Source organism: Aulonocara sp. 'chitande type north' Nkhata Bay, linkage group LG19 (genome assembly GCF_057382095.1).
Source record: "Aulonocara sp. 'chitande type north' Nkhata Bay isolate Kocher_YH1m ecotype deep benthic linkage group LG19, A_spYH_male_GT1.1, whole genome shotgun sequence".
Classification (NCBI taxonomy): Eukaryota; Metazoa; Chordata; class Actinopteri; order Cichliformes; family Cichlidae; genus Aulonocara; species Aulonocara sp. 'chitande type north' Nkhata Bay.
In genome coordinates this window covers 3,247,501-3,266,017 of record NC_141362.1, presented here as the reverse complement: position 1 = coordinate 3,266,017, position 18,517 = coordinate 3,247,501, and the positions used below count along the sequence as shown (strand labels likewise).

The 18,517-nt window shown below is 44.8% G+C and overlaps 1 protein-coding gene and 1 long non-coding RNA gene across 2 annotated transcripts; both read right to left on the bottom strand.

Moving 5' to 3' along the window:
• Nucleotides 1–9,565: 9,565 nt before the first annotated feature.
• LOC147306321 (uncharacterized) lies at nt 9,566–11,109 on the bottom strand. Its single transcript, XM_086275860.1, has 3 exons — nt 11,061–11,109; nt 9,805–10,577; nt 9,566–9,592 (listed from the first exon to the last, which is right to left on the bottom strand). Exons 1-3 carry the CDS (start codon nt 11,107–11,109, stop codon nt 9,566–9,568), a joined length of 849 nt encoding a protein of 282 aa, XP_086131986.1.
• A 3,465-nt stretch (nt 11,110–14,574) lies between these two features.
• Nucleotides 14,575–15,374, bottom strand: LOC147306320 (uncharacterized). The gene is made up of 2 exons (XR_015126425.1): nt 15,091–15,374; nt 14,575–15,010 (listed from the first exon to the last, which is right to left on the bottom strand). It is a non-coding gene; the product is annotated as an uncharacterized LOC147306320 (long non-coding RNA).
• Between the last annotated feature and the right edge of the window lie 3,143 nt (nt 15,375–18,517).

Here is an 18,517-nt window from a genome sequence, read left to right as displayed (position 1 = left end):
ACTCAAATGGGAAAATCCATCTGTTTGCATCGAGGAAGGGCATCGAATCAGTGGCATATGTGGATCCATCTGCTGTATTTGAAAGAAGAATTTATTTAGGTATTTCCTGGAACTTGTACCAGAAGCATTACGCCCTTATTATTTTTATATTATGATTATTATTTATTAGATGGCCGCCATGATATATGCATATATGTAGGTTAACTGTTACTGACAGGTCATTGAACTATTTATACTAAGGACATGCAGCGCCATGATTTCCCAAAGCTTCTGAAACACATGTGCAAAGCTACATGCAATCTTTTCAATCCCATTAAATTCAAACTGACTTGCTTATCAGTGAGTTCAAAGCTGAGCCCGGACATATTTCTTTTCCCTTAGTCTCAAAATGTAGTGTGAAGAATATTTTCTGTGCTCGTTGCTGGTATTTAAATAAACAAGTGTCTGTGGCTTGAAACCAGTGGTGTTTACAGCCTTTTGGAAAGGATACCGCCGAGTCTCTTGTGAATTACTGGCATCATTCGGCTTGCTTGATCTGGTCCTTCCCTGTATCCCTTGCTGGTTGAATAATTTAGCACTGACCCACGTCTGAGCCTACAAGCCTGAAGTTTGACCTTAAGATTTGTTTTAACTGCGAGCACTCAAAGTAAACGCTGAGCAGCTCTCGGAAACTTGTGTGTCCCGCATGTTTATGCAGTGTTGAACATAACCCTCCTTTTCAACCCTCACGCCCCTTCTTACTCGCCACACAATCTCTGATCTGCAGGATCTATCTGATGCCCTGTTTGATGTCTTTCATGCATCAAGTTTAATTTTGCTGTTTGTTTTGTATTTTTCATTTCATGTGCTAGGATGTGCAGATCCTATGGTAACAGCCCAGCCCTTAGAAAAAATGTTTCCCCATCCCTCCACACTCTCTTCCTCTCCTTTGAATAATTTCTACACCATTTATCCCAGGACTTTGAATGGCCTCCTGTACCTTGATGAAGACCTTTAATAAAAGCCCATTAATACTTTGCTCAGTCGTATGATATAAATTCACTAGCCGCTAATTACATGTGCCTGTGAATAATTTACAGTGTGAAAATAAATTAGTAGTACAGGAGTCCATTGGAGCTGTGCAGAAAGACAGGAGGCCGCTTTGATTCGAGCGGCGTGTGCGTTGTGTTTGCTCCTCCTACAGAATACACAATAACCTCTGATGAGCCTAATCATCCCCCTTGTGCTGCTGTATTAGACGAGGGCCATCAAGAGCTAACTGATCCACTGTAACCCATTTATGCAGCTGCACATTGACATCATATCAATATTTAAAATCTTTCTTATGCATGTATTCCTGCTTGTCTGACTTCATTAAGGCCATTCCTCATCCCTCAGGCTAGAAGACATTCCCTCCGGAGTGCTTGGATGAAGCCATGCAAGAGATGCCACTGCTGCCTGGATGTATGTATGTGCTCCCCTAATAAGTGTGTCCATTACAAGCCCCCCCCCCCCCCCTTAAACTAATTCAGTTATATACTGGTAAGGCTTAGAGGTGTGGTTGCTGCGCCAATACCAATTTTTGGTGAAGTCGTGTTATCAGAGCTCAAATATTCCTCTTGCTGGCACAGCTTTTTGAAACCAGAACTAAATGCTTGAGGCAGAGCTACATGCTTATTGGCTAAGTACTTGTCAATCACGTACGCCAGTCAAGTTGTTGGAAAGGAGTATAATTTGGGGTATGCTCATTGTCTGGCACCCATCATTTATATAATGAACTTTCTGTTGTTTTCAATAAGGCTTCAAACCAGTGATGGAGCGGTTAAAGGCATCAGGCATCATTTAGTGAGGTAACGTATCCAGAAGGCTGAGTGCCTTTTCCCCACACACCTCTGTACAACTGGAAGTCCTTTTATAACCAGAGGCATCGCGCTCTGCTGGGCATTGAAAGAGTGCGTGTTTTAGTACACAACTAATTCCCTTTTCAGACCTGGAAGGATTAAGCATTTTAGGATTAATTGACAAGCTTATTGATGGAGCTTGTGAACCAAGCTTGCTAGCAAAATGCTAGCAAGCCTGACCCTGCCACTGTACTGATGAAGAAGAATACAAGCTGTCCGAGGCTTTTCCAGACCCTTTCACTTCTATGTGCTCAGGGTCAGTACCAGTTTGAGACTTGCCAGTTTTGGTATATTCTATGGCAAGTGCCAGTCGGGCTCCACAGTGCTGAGCAGTGATGACAGGGCACACTAGAGACCATCAGGCCACCCTAGTGATGTCTGTTTCTGATTGACATTCACACCACGAGCATATATGTCAATTCAAAGTTTCAGGAAGTGCTAATTTTGTCCCTCCTTGCACAAAGTAGCAGATCCTGGTCCTGCTGATGGGTTAAGGAGCTTCTACAGCTCCATCCAGCTCTCCTAGAGTAACTGCCTGTCTCCAGGTATATCCTCCATGCTAATGACACTTTGCACTTTGCTAATGACACTGATATTATGCTCTTAAATCTGGAAGAAACAGTGCACATGTTGTTTCATGTACTTTTAGGAGGGAGAGTTAACTTTTATTGTAGCCCTGTTTCTTACAGTGTATCTGCTGATTCTCAGGTTATTATGTTGCTCATGGACAAGTAATATTGGATCGCTTCCCTCACAAAAACACATGACAAATGTTTCTCATTTCTTTATTGTTTAAATGTGATAATGCAAGAATACTGAAAATTCTAAAGCATCCATAGACTTTCAAACCACAGCTCAAAGAACGGCTCTACGAAACACAACAAAGTCTAAGAATCCCTAAATCAGTGCAGGATCTGTGAATGATCCAAAGACACCACGCTGCAAGTAGAACTCAACTACTGTTGTAGACACCGCCAGACCCTGACTGCTATAACTGTTTTGGCCATGTATTAAACAGATGGTGTGAGCCAACCCGTTCTCACTCCCAAAGCGTAACATTTTACGCTAGGTGACAAATCGTCACCATATTACGTTTTCGGCTACCCACCACATTCCTAAATGACGACCTCGGAAAAAGAGGAAATATGAGAACCGTCTGGACTGAACCTACACATGTTCGCTCTTTTTCTTCAAATCGCTTAGAAACACGCTATTTAACATCATTAAAGTCCTGGTTAAGGTCAGGAATAAGGTTATGGTCAGGGCTAGGGATAAGGTTAGGTTTAGGGCTGGAATACAGGGCTGGAACGTCTACTACCGCGGGAGCGTCATTGCACTGGATTCCAGCAATAACCCGCCGCGTACCATAAGAACGCCGAAGGTCTCCTTTCGCGTTCCTCAGGAACGCCGCGGGACGTGACAAAACGTCGACATGTTACGCCTCGGGAGTGAGAACGCTCTGTGTGAGCAGGGGTCTGATTCTCTCTGAAAATAAGAAACCCTAGATCTTTGTTTTTTTGCTCACAGCTGTGACACCTGCTCCATTAGTTGGAAGTAAGTGGGCAGGAAACAAAAGCCTTCGGTGTCAGTAAATTAGTGGCATCAAAGCATGATTGGCCAAGCACTTACTGTAGAAACTGGGCTGATTTTTACGCAATACTAACAATCTGCTGGCAGACTAGCTGCTTCCATTATATGTACTCATTCAGGTACTAGCCTGTAACAGGGTCTGGGTTTGTCAATATTATAAAAGGTCTTTGATGCAAACATAACACCAGGGGGCAATTTTACTGTTAAAGGCATGGCACATTTAATAATGGGAATAACAAATGATCTGTATATCGCACTGGCAAAATATGGTATTTCAATTTCACCATTCATTACAGTCGCACATTTCAAAAAAGATGGTACAGAAGAGTTAATTTGAATTGCATTAGGGCCTGTTATGAGCTGGTAATTAACACAGCATACACAGAAGACTGTGTGATCAGATCTGAGACCTGCAGCACCTTTCCTAAAGTCTTCCAGCTGAAATGAGCTTTTACTAGTGTTTATTCCACCAGCTGTAAAAGTAAATTCCTACTATATTGAATCAGTCCCATAACCATATTACATGTACATGCTAAACATCTCATGCTTTAACACAGCATGGCACATCTAATTCACAATGTTACAAACTAAACAGTATTAATTTTCATGTGATGTGTTTTACCTTAGAGGAATTTACCAACTTTAAACCTATTGCTCATCCCTATTAATGTCAAAACACTGACACCTGTTTTGAGAAAGTTGTACATATGAAGCAGTCATTGTACCCAGCTTCAGTATGGGGCTGAACACACTGTCAGAGATTTTGTTCCATGTTGAGGTGACAGCATCGTGCAGCTGCTGCGGTTCTTTTCATGTCCACATCCATGATACGGATCTCACAGTCCAACACATCCCAAAATGGACTGAGATCTTCTGATTGTATAACTCGGTCCTCTGTGACCCCGGTGCGAAACTTTCAGCTGATGAGCTAGCTAACCTTTTTAATTCGACATGCTCCAGCATCCTTGACTCTGTTGCTCCACTAAGGACTAAACACACCAAATCTTCACGTCAACCTTGGCTGAATGAAAACACCCGCGCTCTCAGACACGAATATCGATGTGCAGAGAGAAAATGGAAAAAAGACCAGCTCCAGGTGTCTTTGGGCATCCTGCGTGACTGCTTAACAACATATCAGAAAACTGTTAAAGCTGCAAAATCTGCTTTCCTATCCCGTGTAATTTCTTCGAGTTCTTTCTAACATTTTTAATCCTGTGCCACTGTTCCTATGGAGGCTTCCTTTGCACTTTGTGAAAACTTTTTGAATCACTTCATTACAAAAATCTCAACCTTACAAACTCTGCATTCACAGGCGGTGTTAGACCTAGATCCACCTTGTAAATGCTCGACTGTTTTTCAGCAGTTTGAGCCTTTGACCTTTTCTGCATTGAAGGAAGTAATTGATCACTTAAGACTGTCTAATTTCCCACAAGATATTCTTTCTTCTCGCCTCCTTAAAGAAGCTCTTCATGTCGTTGGGCCTTAGGACTGTTCGATATAACGATATATATCGGATGACGATATAAAAACATCGTTTCATTTTACGCTATCGTTTGTTTTGTTTTTGTTTTTTGTTTTTTTCCCGCCTGTCCCATTTGGTTCTTTAGCCATCAGAATTGTTGTCTGAAGACCAACAAGGATACCCAATGGATTTACTTTGCCAAATGGATCATCGTGGCATTGCCGTATTGGTCCATTTGGTCGATCTTTGTTTTTATTATTTATTATATTTTATTTTCAGATGTTACAGACGGGACAGACATGAGTGAGGGATAGGAAAGGGAGAAAGAAAGAGGAAGGAAAGGAAAAACAGAAGGGGAGAGGGACAGTGAGAAAGGGGGGGAGAAAAAAAAAAATCTCCTGGATCACCTGTTGAGAGAAGAATAGAAAACAAGCAAAAAAAGACAAAAAAACCCCCAAAGCAACATACTAAACACAACACCATCGCATTAATCTAGCTAAGTGTAAACAGCAGTAAATACTCAATATTCAATGTTGTTGTGCAGCACGCAGGACAGATGTGCTTCGAAGTAGCAGCCAAGAAAGGTGTAATTTGGGTCTACGAGCAGTGAACACCCATGTGCATACCTGTGTGGATCAGCGCGCTTGTATTCCAAAGGTTTCTCCATGTAACGATCTGCTAGGGAGTGTGGGGGGGCCACGCCCCGTCCTCCAGGGTGTGAAGCAGGTATGGAGGAGATCAAAACTCCAGACATCCAGAGGCCCCCAGAACACAAGAGACCAAGGAAGACCAACAGAGGGGCAGCCGCGCCACTGTTCCAGTAAGAGCTGAGGAGAGTCCCAGATGAGGGTTCACTCAGCAGCCGCGGAGCAGAAGCCAGGGGGAGTTGCAGTGACGCGCCCGTGAGCTCCGCCGGCCGCCAGCTGTGCCTGAGTGACCGAGCCCCAGGCCGAGAGGCCGGGGGCACCCCACCCCCGAAGTGGCCCGAGCGAGCCCCAGGCTCCAGGCCCCGATAAGCGGCCGCCAAGGAGTGAGCCGGTGTGTACCTGGACGCCCACCCCCAGACACAAAGAACCACCAACGCACCGACACCTGAGGGAGTCTGCCACCGGCAGGGGAAGTGGTGGTGGGTGGAGATAGGCCTCCAAACGCTATCGTTTGTTTCGTGGTGTTGCAAAATAAACTGTTTACGGCAATATTTTCTCATGGTTCTGATGGTCACTGTAGTGGCTATATTAATTTCTTTAAGTTCTCTCTTTCTCTTATATTTAATATAACCACACTACGGACGGACAAGCGCCTGTTTTTATGCGTTGTCGTTAGCAACAGCGACGGTAAGACCATCGCGTGTCCGCTTGTTTATGTTCCACATAAACCTTTCACAATAAAGCTCAGGATCCTGTTGAGACTTTTCAAAATAAACTGAATTACGTGAAAGAGCAGATTATTTACAGATGAGAAGCAAAAAACCAGGTGCTAAAAAATAAACCTTAGACTCAAACGTTAGAACAGGCTTCTCCCCGCAGCACGCCGTGTAATAAATACTCACAAAGAAAACGGCGCCGTTACAACTTACGTCTAAAAATGTATCATTTCATGCATCGTTAAAACACTCGACTCCAGGTACACGACGCGCAGCTGGAAACACTTCACACAAGTCGAGCTGCCCGAGATTCACAGAATTTGCAGAAAATGTTACATTTTTGTGATTTATCGTTGTCAGGACGATAGATGTCTTATATCAGGATATGAGATTTTGGTCATATCGCACAGCCCTATTGGGCCTCGTATTTTATTTTTATTAAATACCTAATTGTCATCAGGTTGTGTACCAGCTTTTTTCAAACATGGTGTTGTGCAACCCATTATTAAGAAGAAAAATCTTGATCCAGATGTGCTTCCTAACTTCAGGCCAATTTCTAAACTGTCTTTTGTGTCCAAAATTTTGGAAAAAGTTGTTTTCAAGCAACTTCAGACCTTTTTAGACGCTCATGGCATGTGTGAAGTGTTCCAGTCTGGTTTTAAATCTCTTCACAGTACTGAGACTTTTTAATGATGCTGATGACATCCAAATTTACTTCCCCTTGAAACTGGACGTCTCTGTCCCACTGCAGCCTTTGCTTTACTGTCTCCATGATGTTAAAGACTGGTTAACACAGAATCTTCTTAAATCAAATGAAAATAAGACTGAAGTTATGGTTTTTGGAACTCATGCCCCTTTGAACAAGTTAGCTGATACCCTCGGTCCTCTTGCTTCTCATCTTTCTCACGCTGTAAGGAATCTCAGAGTGTTTTTAGATAGCTCCGTTAAATTAGAGAAGCAAGTGTCCACATTTGTGAAAACAAGTTTTTATCAGTTACGTGAAATTGCCAAAGCTCAGCCTCATCTTCCTCCAAGAGACCTAGAAACACTTAGGGGCGATCGTGGCTCAAGAGTTGGGAGTTCGCCTTGTAATCGGAAGGTTGCCGGTTCGAGCCCCGGCTTGGACAGTCTCGGTTCGTTGTGTCCTTGGGCAAGACACTTCACCCGTTGCCTACTGGTGGTGGTCAGAGAGCCCGGTGGCGCCAGTGTCCGGCAGCCTCGCCTCTGTCAGTGCGCCCCAGGGTGGCTGTGGCTACAATGTAGCTGCCATCACCAGTGTGTGAATGTGTGTGTGAATGGGTGGATGACTGGATATGTAAAGCGCTTTGGGGTCCTTAGGGACTAGTAAAGCGCTATATAAATACAGGCCCTTTACCATTTACTTATTCAAGCCTTCATCACCTCTAGACTGAACTACTGCAATTCTCTCTATTTGGGTCTCCAACACTCATCTCTCCATGGCTTGCAGTTAGTCCAAAATGCTGCTGCACGTCTTTTAACAGGTGTTAGAATGTATGAACACATCTCTCCGGTTTTAGCAAACTTACACTGGCTCCCTGTAAGATATCGTATTGATTTTAAGATTCTTTTACCTACTTTTAAAGTTTTAAATAATATGGCGCCCTGTTATTTAAATGAACTCCTCAACATGTACGACCCAAAAGAGCACTGAGATCATCTAGCCAGATGGTCTTAGCACAACCAAGGTCTCGACTGAAGCACAGAGGAGATTGGGCCTTTGCTGTAGCAGCACCTAAAAAAGTCTGCCAGAGGAGATTCGTACTTCAGACTCTATTCAGTCTTTTAAATCATGTCTAAAAACTCTTTTTGACTTTGGCTTTTAATTTGAGTTCAGTATGAGTACCATCAGGCCTGTTTTTATTCTTAATTCATTGTCTTCTTATTTACCTGTATTTGTTTCTCTATTGTTTTCTCTTGTTTTTAACCGATTGTGAAGCACTTTGGTCAACTCTGTTGATTTTAAATGTGCTATACAAATACATTAGGAATTGAATTGATTGTGGAGACCATTTGAGTACAGTTAACTCAATGTCATGTTCAAGAAACCACGGTGTGGTAACATGGTGTGTTATCCTATTGGAAGCAGCTATAAGAAAATGGATACATGGGGGTCATAAAGGGATGGGCATGTGTAACATGGTGTTGGCTGTATTAATTCATCTTCATGTTTGTTGTGGGAAGTTGCCACTGGTTTGGCAGTGGTTTTGTGTGTCACATTTGCTGTGAGCCAATGGCTGTGGTGAGGTTGGATTCATTGAAGGCAGGTGTGTTTGGTTGTGCTCACACTGCAGTCTACTTATAGCCCACACTACACACACTGCTGTGATATTTAGTCTCTCTGTGCAGGAATGTAATATGACCAGATCTAAGATTATATTTATAATGGATAGTTTGCTTCTCTGTGAATTGTATAATGAAGATGCGGTGATATTTCGTCTTTCTGTGCAGGCCAGGGCATGTCGCAGCCTAAAGGCAGAGTTGGGTTGATGAGGTGATGGGTCTTGGAGGACAACTGCTGATCCCTGTTGAAGTGGTTGACATGTAAAGTGCAACTGACCTGTGGCATCGGCTCTCTGGCCTTTGACTGCGTCTTTTATTCCTTTTGCAAGTGGGACACTAATAAATGATCTTTTAGAATTTTATTGGTTGTCATCTTCGGTCGGTGAGACCTAGAATCACTGTGTGTTACTCAGGGTGAACAATTTACTTATATAGTCACTGATCACATTACACCACCACCAGCATCACCTGGACTGCTGCTGGTTAAAGGATGGATTCATGCTTTCCTGTTGTTTGTACCAAATTCTGACCTGCCATCCAAAAGTCAATACAGAAATCAAAGACTCATCAGACCAGATCCAATTCCGATAGGTCTGTGTGAATTTTAGCCTCACTTTTCTGTTCTTAGAAATATTAAATGGACTTTTACTTAAATAGAACCTTTCTAATTTTTTTGAGCACTGAGAGTGATTTTTTTTACTACGACTTCACTAAGTCTCATTCCCAAACATCCATACAATGCTTATATCTATGCCTTAACACTTGCTAACATTCACACCCACTCTGATGGATGCCTTGGGGGCAGTTTGGGGTGCACTGACCTTCTGAATGACCATCTAAGCTGACAGGATTGTGGACTTCAGACCATTTGCTTCAAGATTTAACATGCTGTGTGTCCAGATATTATGTTCTGCACACTTCGGTTGCAGTGAGAGTGGATATTTGAGTCATTACTGCTTGCCTCTCAGTCTAAACCAGTTGGTAATTTTCCTCTGACTTCTGGGACAAACAATGATGTCACTTAAATTATGTTTAAGCCTCAACCAGAGGCCTGGGAGCTTGAGGGTCCTGCCCAGTATCTTAGCTGTTGCTAGGACTGCGCTCTTCTAGACAGAGATCTCCAATGTTGTTCCTGGGATCTGCTGGATCCACTCGCCTAGCTTAGGAGTCACTGCACCTAGTGCTCTGATGACCACCGTTACCTTCACCCTCCAGATCTTCTCCAGCTCTTCTCTGAGCCCTTGGTACTTCTCCAGTTTCTCGTGTTCCTTCTTCCTGATGTTGCTGTCATTGGGAACTGCTACATCTACAACTACAACCATCTTCTTCTGCTTGTCTACCACCACTATGTCCGGTTGGTTAGCCACCACCATTTTGTCCGTCTGTATCTGGAAGTCCCACAGGATCTTAGCTCGGTCATTCTCAACCACTCTTGGGGGCATCTCCCATTTTGACCTCAGGACTTCGGCACAGATGTTTCTGTATACTATGCCGGCCACCTGGTTATGGTGTTCCATGTATGCCCTGCCTGCTGGCATCTTGCACCCTGCTGTTATGTGCTGGATTGTCTCTGGGGCGTCTTTACACAGCCTGCACCTGGGGTCTTGCCTGGTGTGATAGACCCCAGCCTCTATGGTTCTTGTACTCAGAGCTTGTTCCTGTGCTGCCATGATTAGTGCCTCTGTGCTGTCTTTCAGTCCAGCTTTGTCCAGCCACTGGTAGGACTTCTGGATGTCAGTCACTTCCTCTATCTGCTGGTGCAGGGGCCTGTCCTTCCATGATGGTGCCTCCCCCTTCTCCTGTTTCTTGGGTTTCTGCTGACTGAGGTATTCACTGAGCATGCGGTTGGTTGGGTCTTCATGGATATTCATTTTCTCATTCTGGACTGTGGTACTGACACTCATCAGTCCCTGGCTTCTTTCCTTCCACTTAGCATAAAGCCTCAGGGTGCTGGACTTGTGGTGCAACCTCCCGGCTCTTCCTGGTTTTGATGTCAGTGGCTTCTATCTCCTCTATTGGCCAAGTTATTATCCCAGCAGGGTACCTGATCACGGGCAGGGCGTAGGTGTTGATGGCCCAGATCTTGTTCTTACCATTCAGCTGACTCCTCAGGACTTGCCTGACCCTCTGCAGGTACTTGGTGGTTGCAGCTTTGCTAGCGGCCTCTTCATGGTTCCCATTTGCCTGTGGGATCCCCAGGTACTTGTAACTGTCCTCTATGTCTGCAGTGTTGTCTTCTGGTTGTTGGATCCCTTCAGTTCTGACTACCTTCCCATGCTGGTGTTTCCACCTCTGGCTGGAGTTGTCCCATCACCGCTAAAATGCTTCACCTGGGAGTAATATGGGCTGCCAGCTTCTTAAGACCAGTGCTCACAATCACTCACCGCCAGAATGTCTGTTAATGATCGTTGGTGTAGGCCGTTACTGTTTCATGTCAGCGTTTCATAGTGTTGCTTGCACTTACCTGAGTTATCCTCTCCGCTTACAGTGATTTTCCAGACACCACTTACCATCACTGCAATACTCTCCTCAGCTCCATCGCTGGTCTGCTTGGCAGCTTCATTGACTCACTCCTCCAGCCTGCCTGCCTCCCTGCCCAACATTTGGAGAAAGCTTGCATCATAGCTCTGGATTAAGACCGTTTCAAATTTGTCCATTTCCTCCAGGATAGTACTGTTTTCACTTATGCTCTTTGCTTCTGAGTGCTGTCTACATCTGAGTCCATACACCTGGTGACCACTTGGCCCTGACAGCTAGTCTTGTTAATGATCTAACTGAGGGGGTTCAGGTCTATGCAGAATAGCAGAGGGTGCAGAGCATCTCCTTGGTAGATCCCACACTTGATGGTCACTTGTGCTATTGGCTTGAAATTGGCCTCAAGTGTTGTACACCACATTTCCATTGAGTTCCTGATGAAGGCTCTTGGGGTCCTGTTGATCTTGAATAGTTCTAGACATTTCAGGATTCAGGCATGGGGAAGTGAGTCATAGGCCTTATGTAATCAATCCAGGCAGTACACAGGTTGGTCAGCCTAGTCCTGCAGTCTTATCTTACTGCTTGGTCTACCAGTAGCTGGTGTTTTGTGCCTCTGGTATTTTTGCAAATTCCTTTCTGTACTCTGCTCATCTACTGAGCCATGTGCTTGTTCATCTTAGCCGCTATGATGCCTGACAGGAGCTTCCATGTGGTATTGAGGCAGGTTATTGGCCTGTGTACCTGTGTACCATAAATCTACACATACAGATCAGTATTTAAGGTCTGACTCTCATCATCCACTGGAGCATAAACTGGGTGTCATCATGACGCAGCCAGGGAAGCAGAAGAACATCACATCAAGAAGGCCCTGAGTAAATGTGGTTATCCCAGCTGGACTTTTGTCAAAGCTGGGAAGGCGCCAAAAGAAAGCCCCAGCCGATCCAGGAGAGAAGGACAACCGCTGCCTAAGAGAAAACCTGTAGTGATCCCGTACGTGTCATGAGTGGGGATGGGTACCGGTATCGGCACCGGTTCTGAGTAGTAACCAGACCGAAAAGCAGCGCACATTTTGGTTCTTTCTTTCGGTTCTTTTTTTTCCTGAGATGTCACACACTTTGAATTCTAGCCAATAATTTTACCTTTCCAATGATAGCAGGCGGGCCCAGGTACGTACGATCTTTTAGAGCAGAGCTACAGATTAAAAATGCCCAAGGCGAAGTGGTCAAAAGTCTGGCTGTACTTCACAGCAAAATATGCAAACTCAGCAGCAACAAGTGCTTTAAGCTGATACTGTGATACTGTGCAAAGGAGGTAACACCTCGAATCTGATGAAACACCTGGCGACGCATACAGTTTTTTTAAAAGCCGAGAAATGCGCCATATTTGATAGCTTGCTGCGAGACCTCACACCGAGCACATCTACTGCGGGTGTGGTGCCTGTTATCGGACCCGGAGTTAGCAACATCCCCCAAAAACCCAAAGATTAGAGTCCTGTCCCCTAGCCCTGCCAGTGTAGCACAAATGATGAGGATGATGATGGCAGCAGCAGCCGTTCTTCTCTGCGTGAGTAGCTTAATGTTGTTCGTGTGTAATTTACGTTGAGTAGGCTAACCACGTTATTACATTAATGCATGTAAGGTGAACTAGCAAACACCGTCGTAGTTACATGAGGCTGTCTTCTTGTTTGATGGCAGATACTCCCTTCACCCTGGCCAAAAAGGCTAAAATGACCAAAGAAAAAGTGGAAAACAGTTAAACATGAGAGGTTTTTGGACAAAGTTTATGTTTTTTCCATTGTTTAAGCACTGCTTCCAGCCAAGAGCGATACCATATATTCCCCATAGCTGCAGAAAAGGCTAACATTGTTATCTTTTTACAAAAAAACAGCTGAACATGAGAGGTTTTTGGACAAAGTTTGTGTTTTCCATTCGTTAAGCACCGGTTCGAGCACCGTTTAAGCACCAGCACCGTTTCAAAAGTACCGGTTTGGTACTGGTATCGGATAAAACCTAAACGATACCCATCCCTTGTCAGGAGTATCGGAACAGCTGACACACATTTTTTCTAAACACCTGGGCCCTATTTCAAGAAGTCGGTTTAGAAAACTCAGAGTGAAAAACGACACTCAGGGTTGAGTAACCCCGAACTGTCCAACTCGGAATATTCGGTTTCAGAAAGGCTGATAACAATTAGTTCAGTCAACGCGGAGTTGCTTTAACCCCAAGTTAAGCGCGCGCACGAGGATACATAAAGCCCTGATTAGTGGAGCACAGATTAAGCGAGTCACCATGGAGACGGAGGGAAAGAAGGCGCGGTCAATGTATTTTACAGCGCTTGAGGCCGAAATTCTGATGGCAGCATATGCCGATAACATGCCAATTTTGCGGAAAAAAAATAACACAGCCTCAGCTGCAAAAGAAAAGGAGCATGCATGGCAAAACATAGCCGACAGAGTCAATGCGTGAGTGTTAATTTAAACATTGATCGAGGGATTTCCACCCATTTAACACGTTATTTTATTATATTTTATTTTTCATTTTATACATTTTATTTTGTGATGTGATGTGAGCGCAGGTGCAACCCAACAGGCCCCAAACGTGCCTGGCAGCAAGTAAAAATGAAATATAAAAATATAGTCCAAACAGGTAAGGTGTAATTGTATTATGAGCCATAGTGCTTGGTCTGTTTGTCCCATGTAAATCAATTGCAGTTAGAGGCTACATTAATTTTCTTTCTGTAAGCACTTATTGAAATTATCTGAGCACATTACAAGTACATATTTGCTTACTCTGTATGCTCAAATGTGACCCCGTTATAGCCAACAGAAAAAAAGCGGAGGCCTGAAAAACAGGTGGGGGTCCTCCACCACCACCACTCACAGAGGCTGAGCAGTTGGCCCTCAGCCAAAACAGTGGGCGCCCTGTGGCCGAAGGCATCTCTGCGGGGACATCCTCTGAGGCAATAACCCCGCAAGACACAAGTGCCTACATAGGGGGTAAATTCAAAATAATACATGATGTGCATACATCCTTTCTTCACAGTCACCTTTGCAGTGCTGCTCATTCATTTGATAAACTCTTTACCATAATGGATTATTTTGTAGTGAAGTTATTTTCCTACTGATTTTGCCTTCCCTCAGTCTTGGTTGTCTTTGAGAGCATAATGACAATGAAGTGTAAGGTGATTGGTATGTTTGTTAATTGCCATTTGGTCCCTTGTAAGTTATAAGTGACCTGTATAAACCTCATATTCTATCAGTTGATGGTGATGGTGTACTGCATCTGGTGCAGCCTCCTGTTGAGCCAGACCAACATGCAGTTGTGAGTAATACTCCACAGATTATATGAGTTTACAGTAGAACAGCAATGTTGTCTATTTCTTTACTACAGGAAAATAATGAAGAAACATTGACAGCTGTTACAGAGGAGGAAGCAACAGAGACACTTTATGAGGTTTACATCTTTTAATACTTTGTGTACAGGAAATACAGGCGACCAATAAAGCCAGTTGAACAAAAAATCTGTTTATTCTTCTTTCAACATGTTGAGGTGATGGGTCAAAAGAAATGATTGTGACATATGGTGTCTCTGACTGCTCTTCCATCTTGTATGTCCGTGGGAGGGTCAGGATGTTCATGGTTTGGATCACTGCTGATGTTTGGTTCAGAAGGACAGTGTTCTCCTCTAATTGTGGCAATGTTGTGAAGAATCACACATGCCACAATAATGTCACATGCCCTTTCTGGGGTGACCCTGAGTCTTTGCAGGCACTGGAACCGGGCCTTAAGCATTCCGATAGTCATTTCAATTCTGGCTCTTGTCCTGCAATTAGCCAGATTATATCGCTGCTGTGGGCCCGGTTCAGGGTCAGGGTAAGGGGTGAGCAAATAGGGTAAACATGGATACCCCCTATCACCAAGCAAGTAGCCAGTGAACTCTCCTAAGACAGAAGGATACACTTCAGTTCAAATGTCCCTGAAGCAATTGGTCTTTATATATTTTAAAGTATTCTCAACTCACCATGTCCAAATTTTGTGCTCAGTGTACATTCACGGAATATTTGTGAGTCATGGACAGAGCCTGGCCACTTGGCTTCCACATTTGTGATAATGTTGGCAGCATCACATATGATCTTCACAGTGCAGAGAACACGAATTAGCATCCATTACTATAATGAAATAATTTGTTAGTTTGAAATGCTACAGGGAACTATGTACCTGTACATTAATGCTGTGGAAAGACTTCCTGTTCACATAGTCTCCTTCATTTACTGAAGGAGCAATGATTGGAATGTGAGTGCCATCTATACACGCCTGGGAACCCTGAAAATAAATGTAAGATTTAAGTAGTAGTCCAAGTATCACCACATCATACATTACGTTTTGTTCATCCTGCTACCTGCAATTTTGTGGAATCCCTCTTTGATGAATCTTGTGGGTCTGTGACCGGGGAACACAAACGAGTACAGGAGACGTTTCAGTGCAACTGTAACATTCCTGACTGCCCGACAGACGGTAGCCTTGGAAGCGTGCTCAGCGTCATCAATATTATACAGAAAGCTCCTGTTTGCAAAAAACCGAAGTGCAATACAAATAATATGCACAGAACTGAGAGAATGTCCGCGATGTGTCACATGCGTAATATATGGCCTGAGGATGTTATTAAAATAACTTATAGATTGTGCTGAGAAACGGTAACGTTCGCACAGAAAATCATCAGGAAATGATAAGATGTCCATACGCGCTCTAATCACTCTCTCCCGGCGGAGAGCTCTGCGGAGAATTTGGGCTTCACGATCTACTGGCTCTTCAAGGAAGGAGCACGCCATGTCCGACACTTCCTACTGTCAGGTTTCCGACAAAGGGGCGGAGACAGTCAGGGTTAGTTGTAGTAAACCTGCTAGGGGGCAGGTTAGCTTCACGGCGTGTGTCGTCATAGTGACTCACTCAGGCTTCAGCTGAACTCGCTTTGTGAAACCGAAAACCCAGAGTTTTCGTTAACTCAGGGTATACTTACTCAGTTTTTCCACTAAACCGGCTTCCTGAAACAGGGCCCAGGTCTCTGTGGCTTTTAAACCACAAAACGTGCTGTGCCAAAAATTGGTCCACCCCAAGGATCGGGTCCCCCGACACAAACAGAGTAACATAGTGTACGCTGTTAAGTGCCAGGAGGATTGTCAGGATTTATACGGTTGGCAAAAAATGGTCTTTGATCAGTGATTTTTGATCAGTAGTGAGAATTTGCATGAACGTGCATGCACCTCCCAGCCCATTGTTCCTTCAGTGGGGTGGTTTCAGTCATTGTGCAAATGCACTGTTTGTTAGATTGGGTAAACCTGCAGTCAGCTGAGACTGAAGAAGTCACCTGGATGAGTGACGAAACGTTTCTCCCACTGAAAATGTCCAGATGAACAGAATCAACCTTTTGGGGTCCTTCTTTCGATCTCTCTGGTGTACCTCTTCAAGCAGCTGGCCAAAGCTGTGATTCTTTGCTTGGCAGTTTCCAACTCCTCAGGTATGGACGGCTTGTACTTCATAGACACATTCTTGATTGCACCTTTCTGCAGCTCGGATAGTTGGCTAACCACCCTCCATGCTACCTTGATCTTGGTCTTTAGTCGTCTTTTAATGGAGGGTACTGCTCCTTTGTGACTGTTCAACTTGTAGCCAAGTTTAGTGTAGTGTAATGGTCATGGTAGGTATTGTCCATAGTGTTGCATTCACATCACCTAGTAGATCTTCTAACCGGCTACGGAGGGTCCAAGTTTCAAGCTTCGCCATCTTTCAGGTCAGTTCCTCTCGCAGCTAGAGTTGGCACGATGCCACTTTTTATGTCCGATACGATATCATAAATTTGGATATCTGTCGATACCAATATGAATCCGATATAGTCAATTTTATAACACTGTTTTTTTAATGCCTTGGTGTATTCTATATAAGTTCATAATTAAATTTTAAAAAATAAAACATTAAAGATATTCTATTGCACTTGGATGCAAGAAATATACTGATCTCAAAATATGTCACAGTTCAGCAGTACTCATTTTTTTTATTGAAACTTTTAGCAGAACTTCTAAATCTAAGTATTTCAAGTAATATTCAAAAGTAATTTAAAATGTAATTTTATGCAGATTTAAAAAAAAAAAAGAAGTGCAATATCAGCACCAAATAATGTTTATATTCAACAACTTAAAAAATAGCCAGTCTTGGCAGCCGGGGGTCAGTCCGCCAGGGCCTCCGCTCCTGGCCGCCTCCCGGCACACAATGCACCCGACCCCTATGGCGCCTCCTGCGGGTGGTGGGCCGGCGGGAGGATGGGCCCATGTCTCCTCTTCGGGCTGTGCCCGGCCGGGCCCCATGGACTATGGCCCGGCCACCAGACGCTCGCCCTCGGGCACCCTCCCCGGGCCTGGCTCCAGGGCGGGGCCCCGGTAACCCTATCCCGGGCAGGGTAAACTGTTCCCTCGGTGTCCTTTTCATAAGGGTCTTATGCGGTTTTCGTCCTGGTCGCGGAACACTGGACCAGCTCTTTATCCTCTCCAGGATACTTGAGGGTGCATGGGAGTTTGCCCAACCAGTCTACATGTGTTTTGTGGACTTGGAGAAGGCATTCGACCGTGTCCCTCGGGGTGTCCTGTGGGAGGTGTTGCGGGAATATGGGGTGTCTGGCCCATTGCTACGGGCCATTCGATCCCTATACAACCGTTGCAAGAGCTTGGTTTGCATTGCCGGCAATAAGTCGGACTCGTTCCCGGTGGGTGATGGACTCCGCCAGGGCTGCCCTTTGTCTCCGGTTCTGTTCATAATTTTTATGGACAGGATTTCTAGGCGCAGCCAAGTGGCGGAGGGCTTTCGCTTTGGTGGCCTCAGAATCTCATCTCTGATTTTTGCAGATGATGTGGTTCTGTTGGCTTCATCGGGTGAGGGCCTCCCGCTCGCACTGGAACGGTTCGCAGCCGAGTGTGAAGCAGCGGGAATGAGGATCAGCACCTCCAAATCTGAGGCCATGGTTCTCAGCCGGAAAAGGGTGGAGTGCCCACTCCGGGTCGGGGATGAGTTCCTGCCCCAAGTGGAGGAGTTCAAGTATCTCGGGGTCTTGTTCGCGAGTGATGGGAGAAGGGAGCCGGAGATCGACAGACGGATTGGGGCTGCAGCTGCAGTAATGCGGACGCTGCACCGGTCCGTCGTGGTGAAGAGGGAGCTGAGTGTAAAAGCGAAGCTCTCGATTTACCGGTCGATCTACGTCCCTACCCTCACCTATGACCACGAGCTGTGGGTAGTGACCGAAAGAACGAAATCGCGGATACAAGCGGCAGAAATGAGCTTCCTCCGAAGGGTGGCTGGCCTCTCCCTTAGAGATAGGGTGAGAAGTTCGGCCAACCGGGAGGGGCTCAGAGTAGAGCAGCTGCTGCTCCACATCGAAAGGAGCCAGCTGAGGTGGTTCGGGC

Excerpts from the sequence above, each read along its gene's own strand:
- LOC147306321 (XM_086275860.1), bottom strand. The coding sequence starts at position 11,109 with ATGGTAAGTGGTGTCTGGAAAATCACTGTAAGCGGAGAGGATAACTCA. Across the intron at positions 10,578-11,060 it reads AAGCGGAGAGGATAACTCAG|GAAGAGCCGGGAGGTTGCAC; the intron begins GTAAGTGCAAGC and ends CATCAAAACCAG. Across the intron at positions 9,593-9,804 it reads AGCTGGAGAAGATCTGGAGG|TCAGAGGAAAATTACCAACT; the intron begins GTGAAGGTAACG and ends TTGTCCCAGAAG.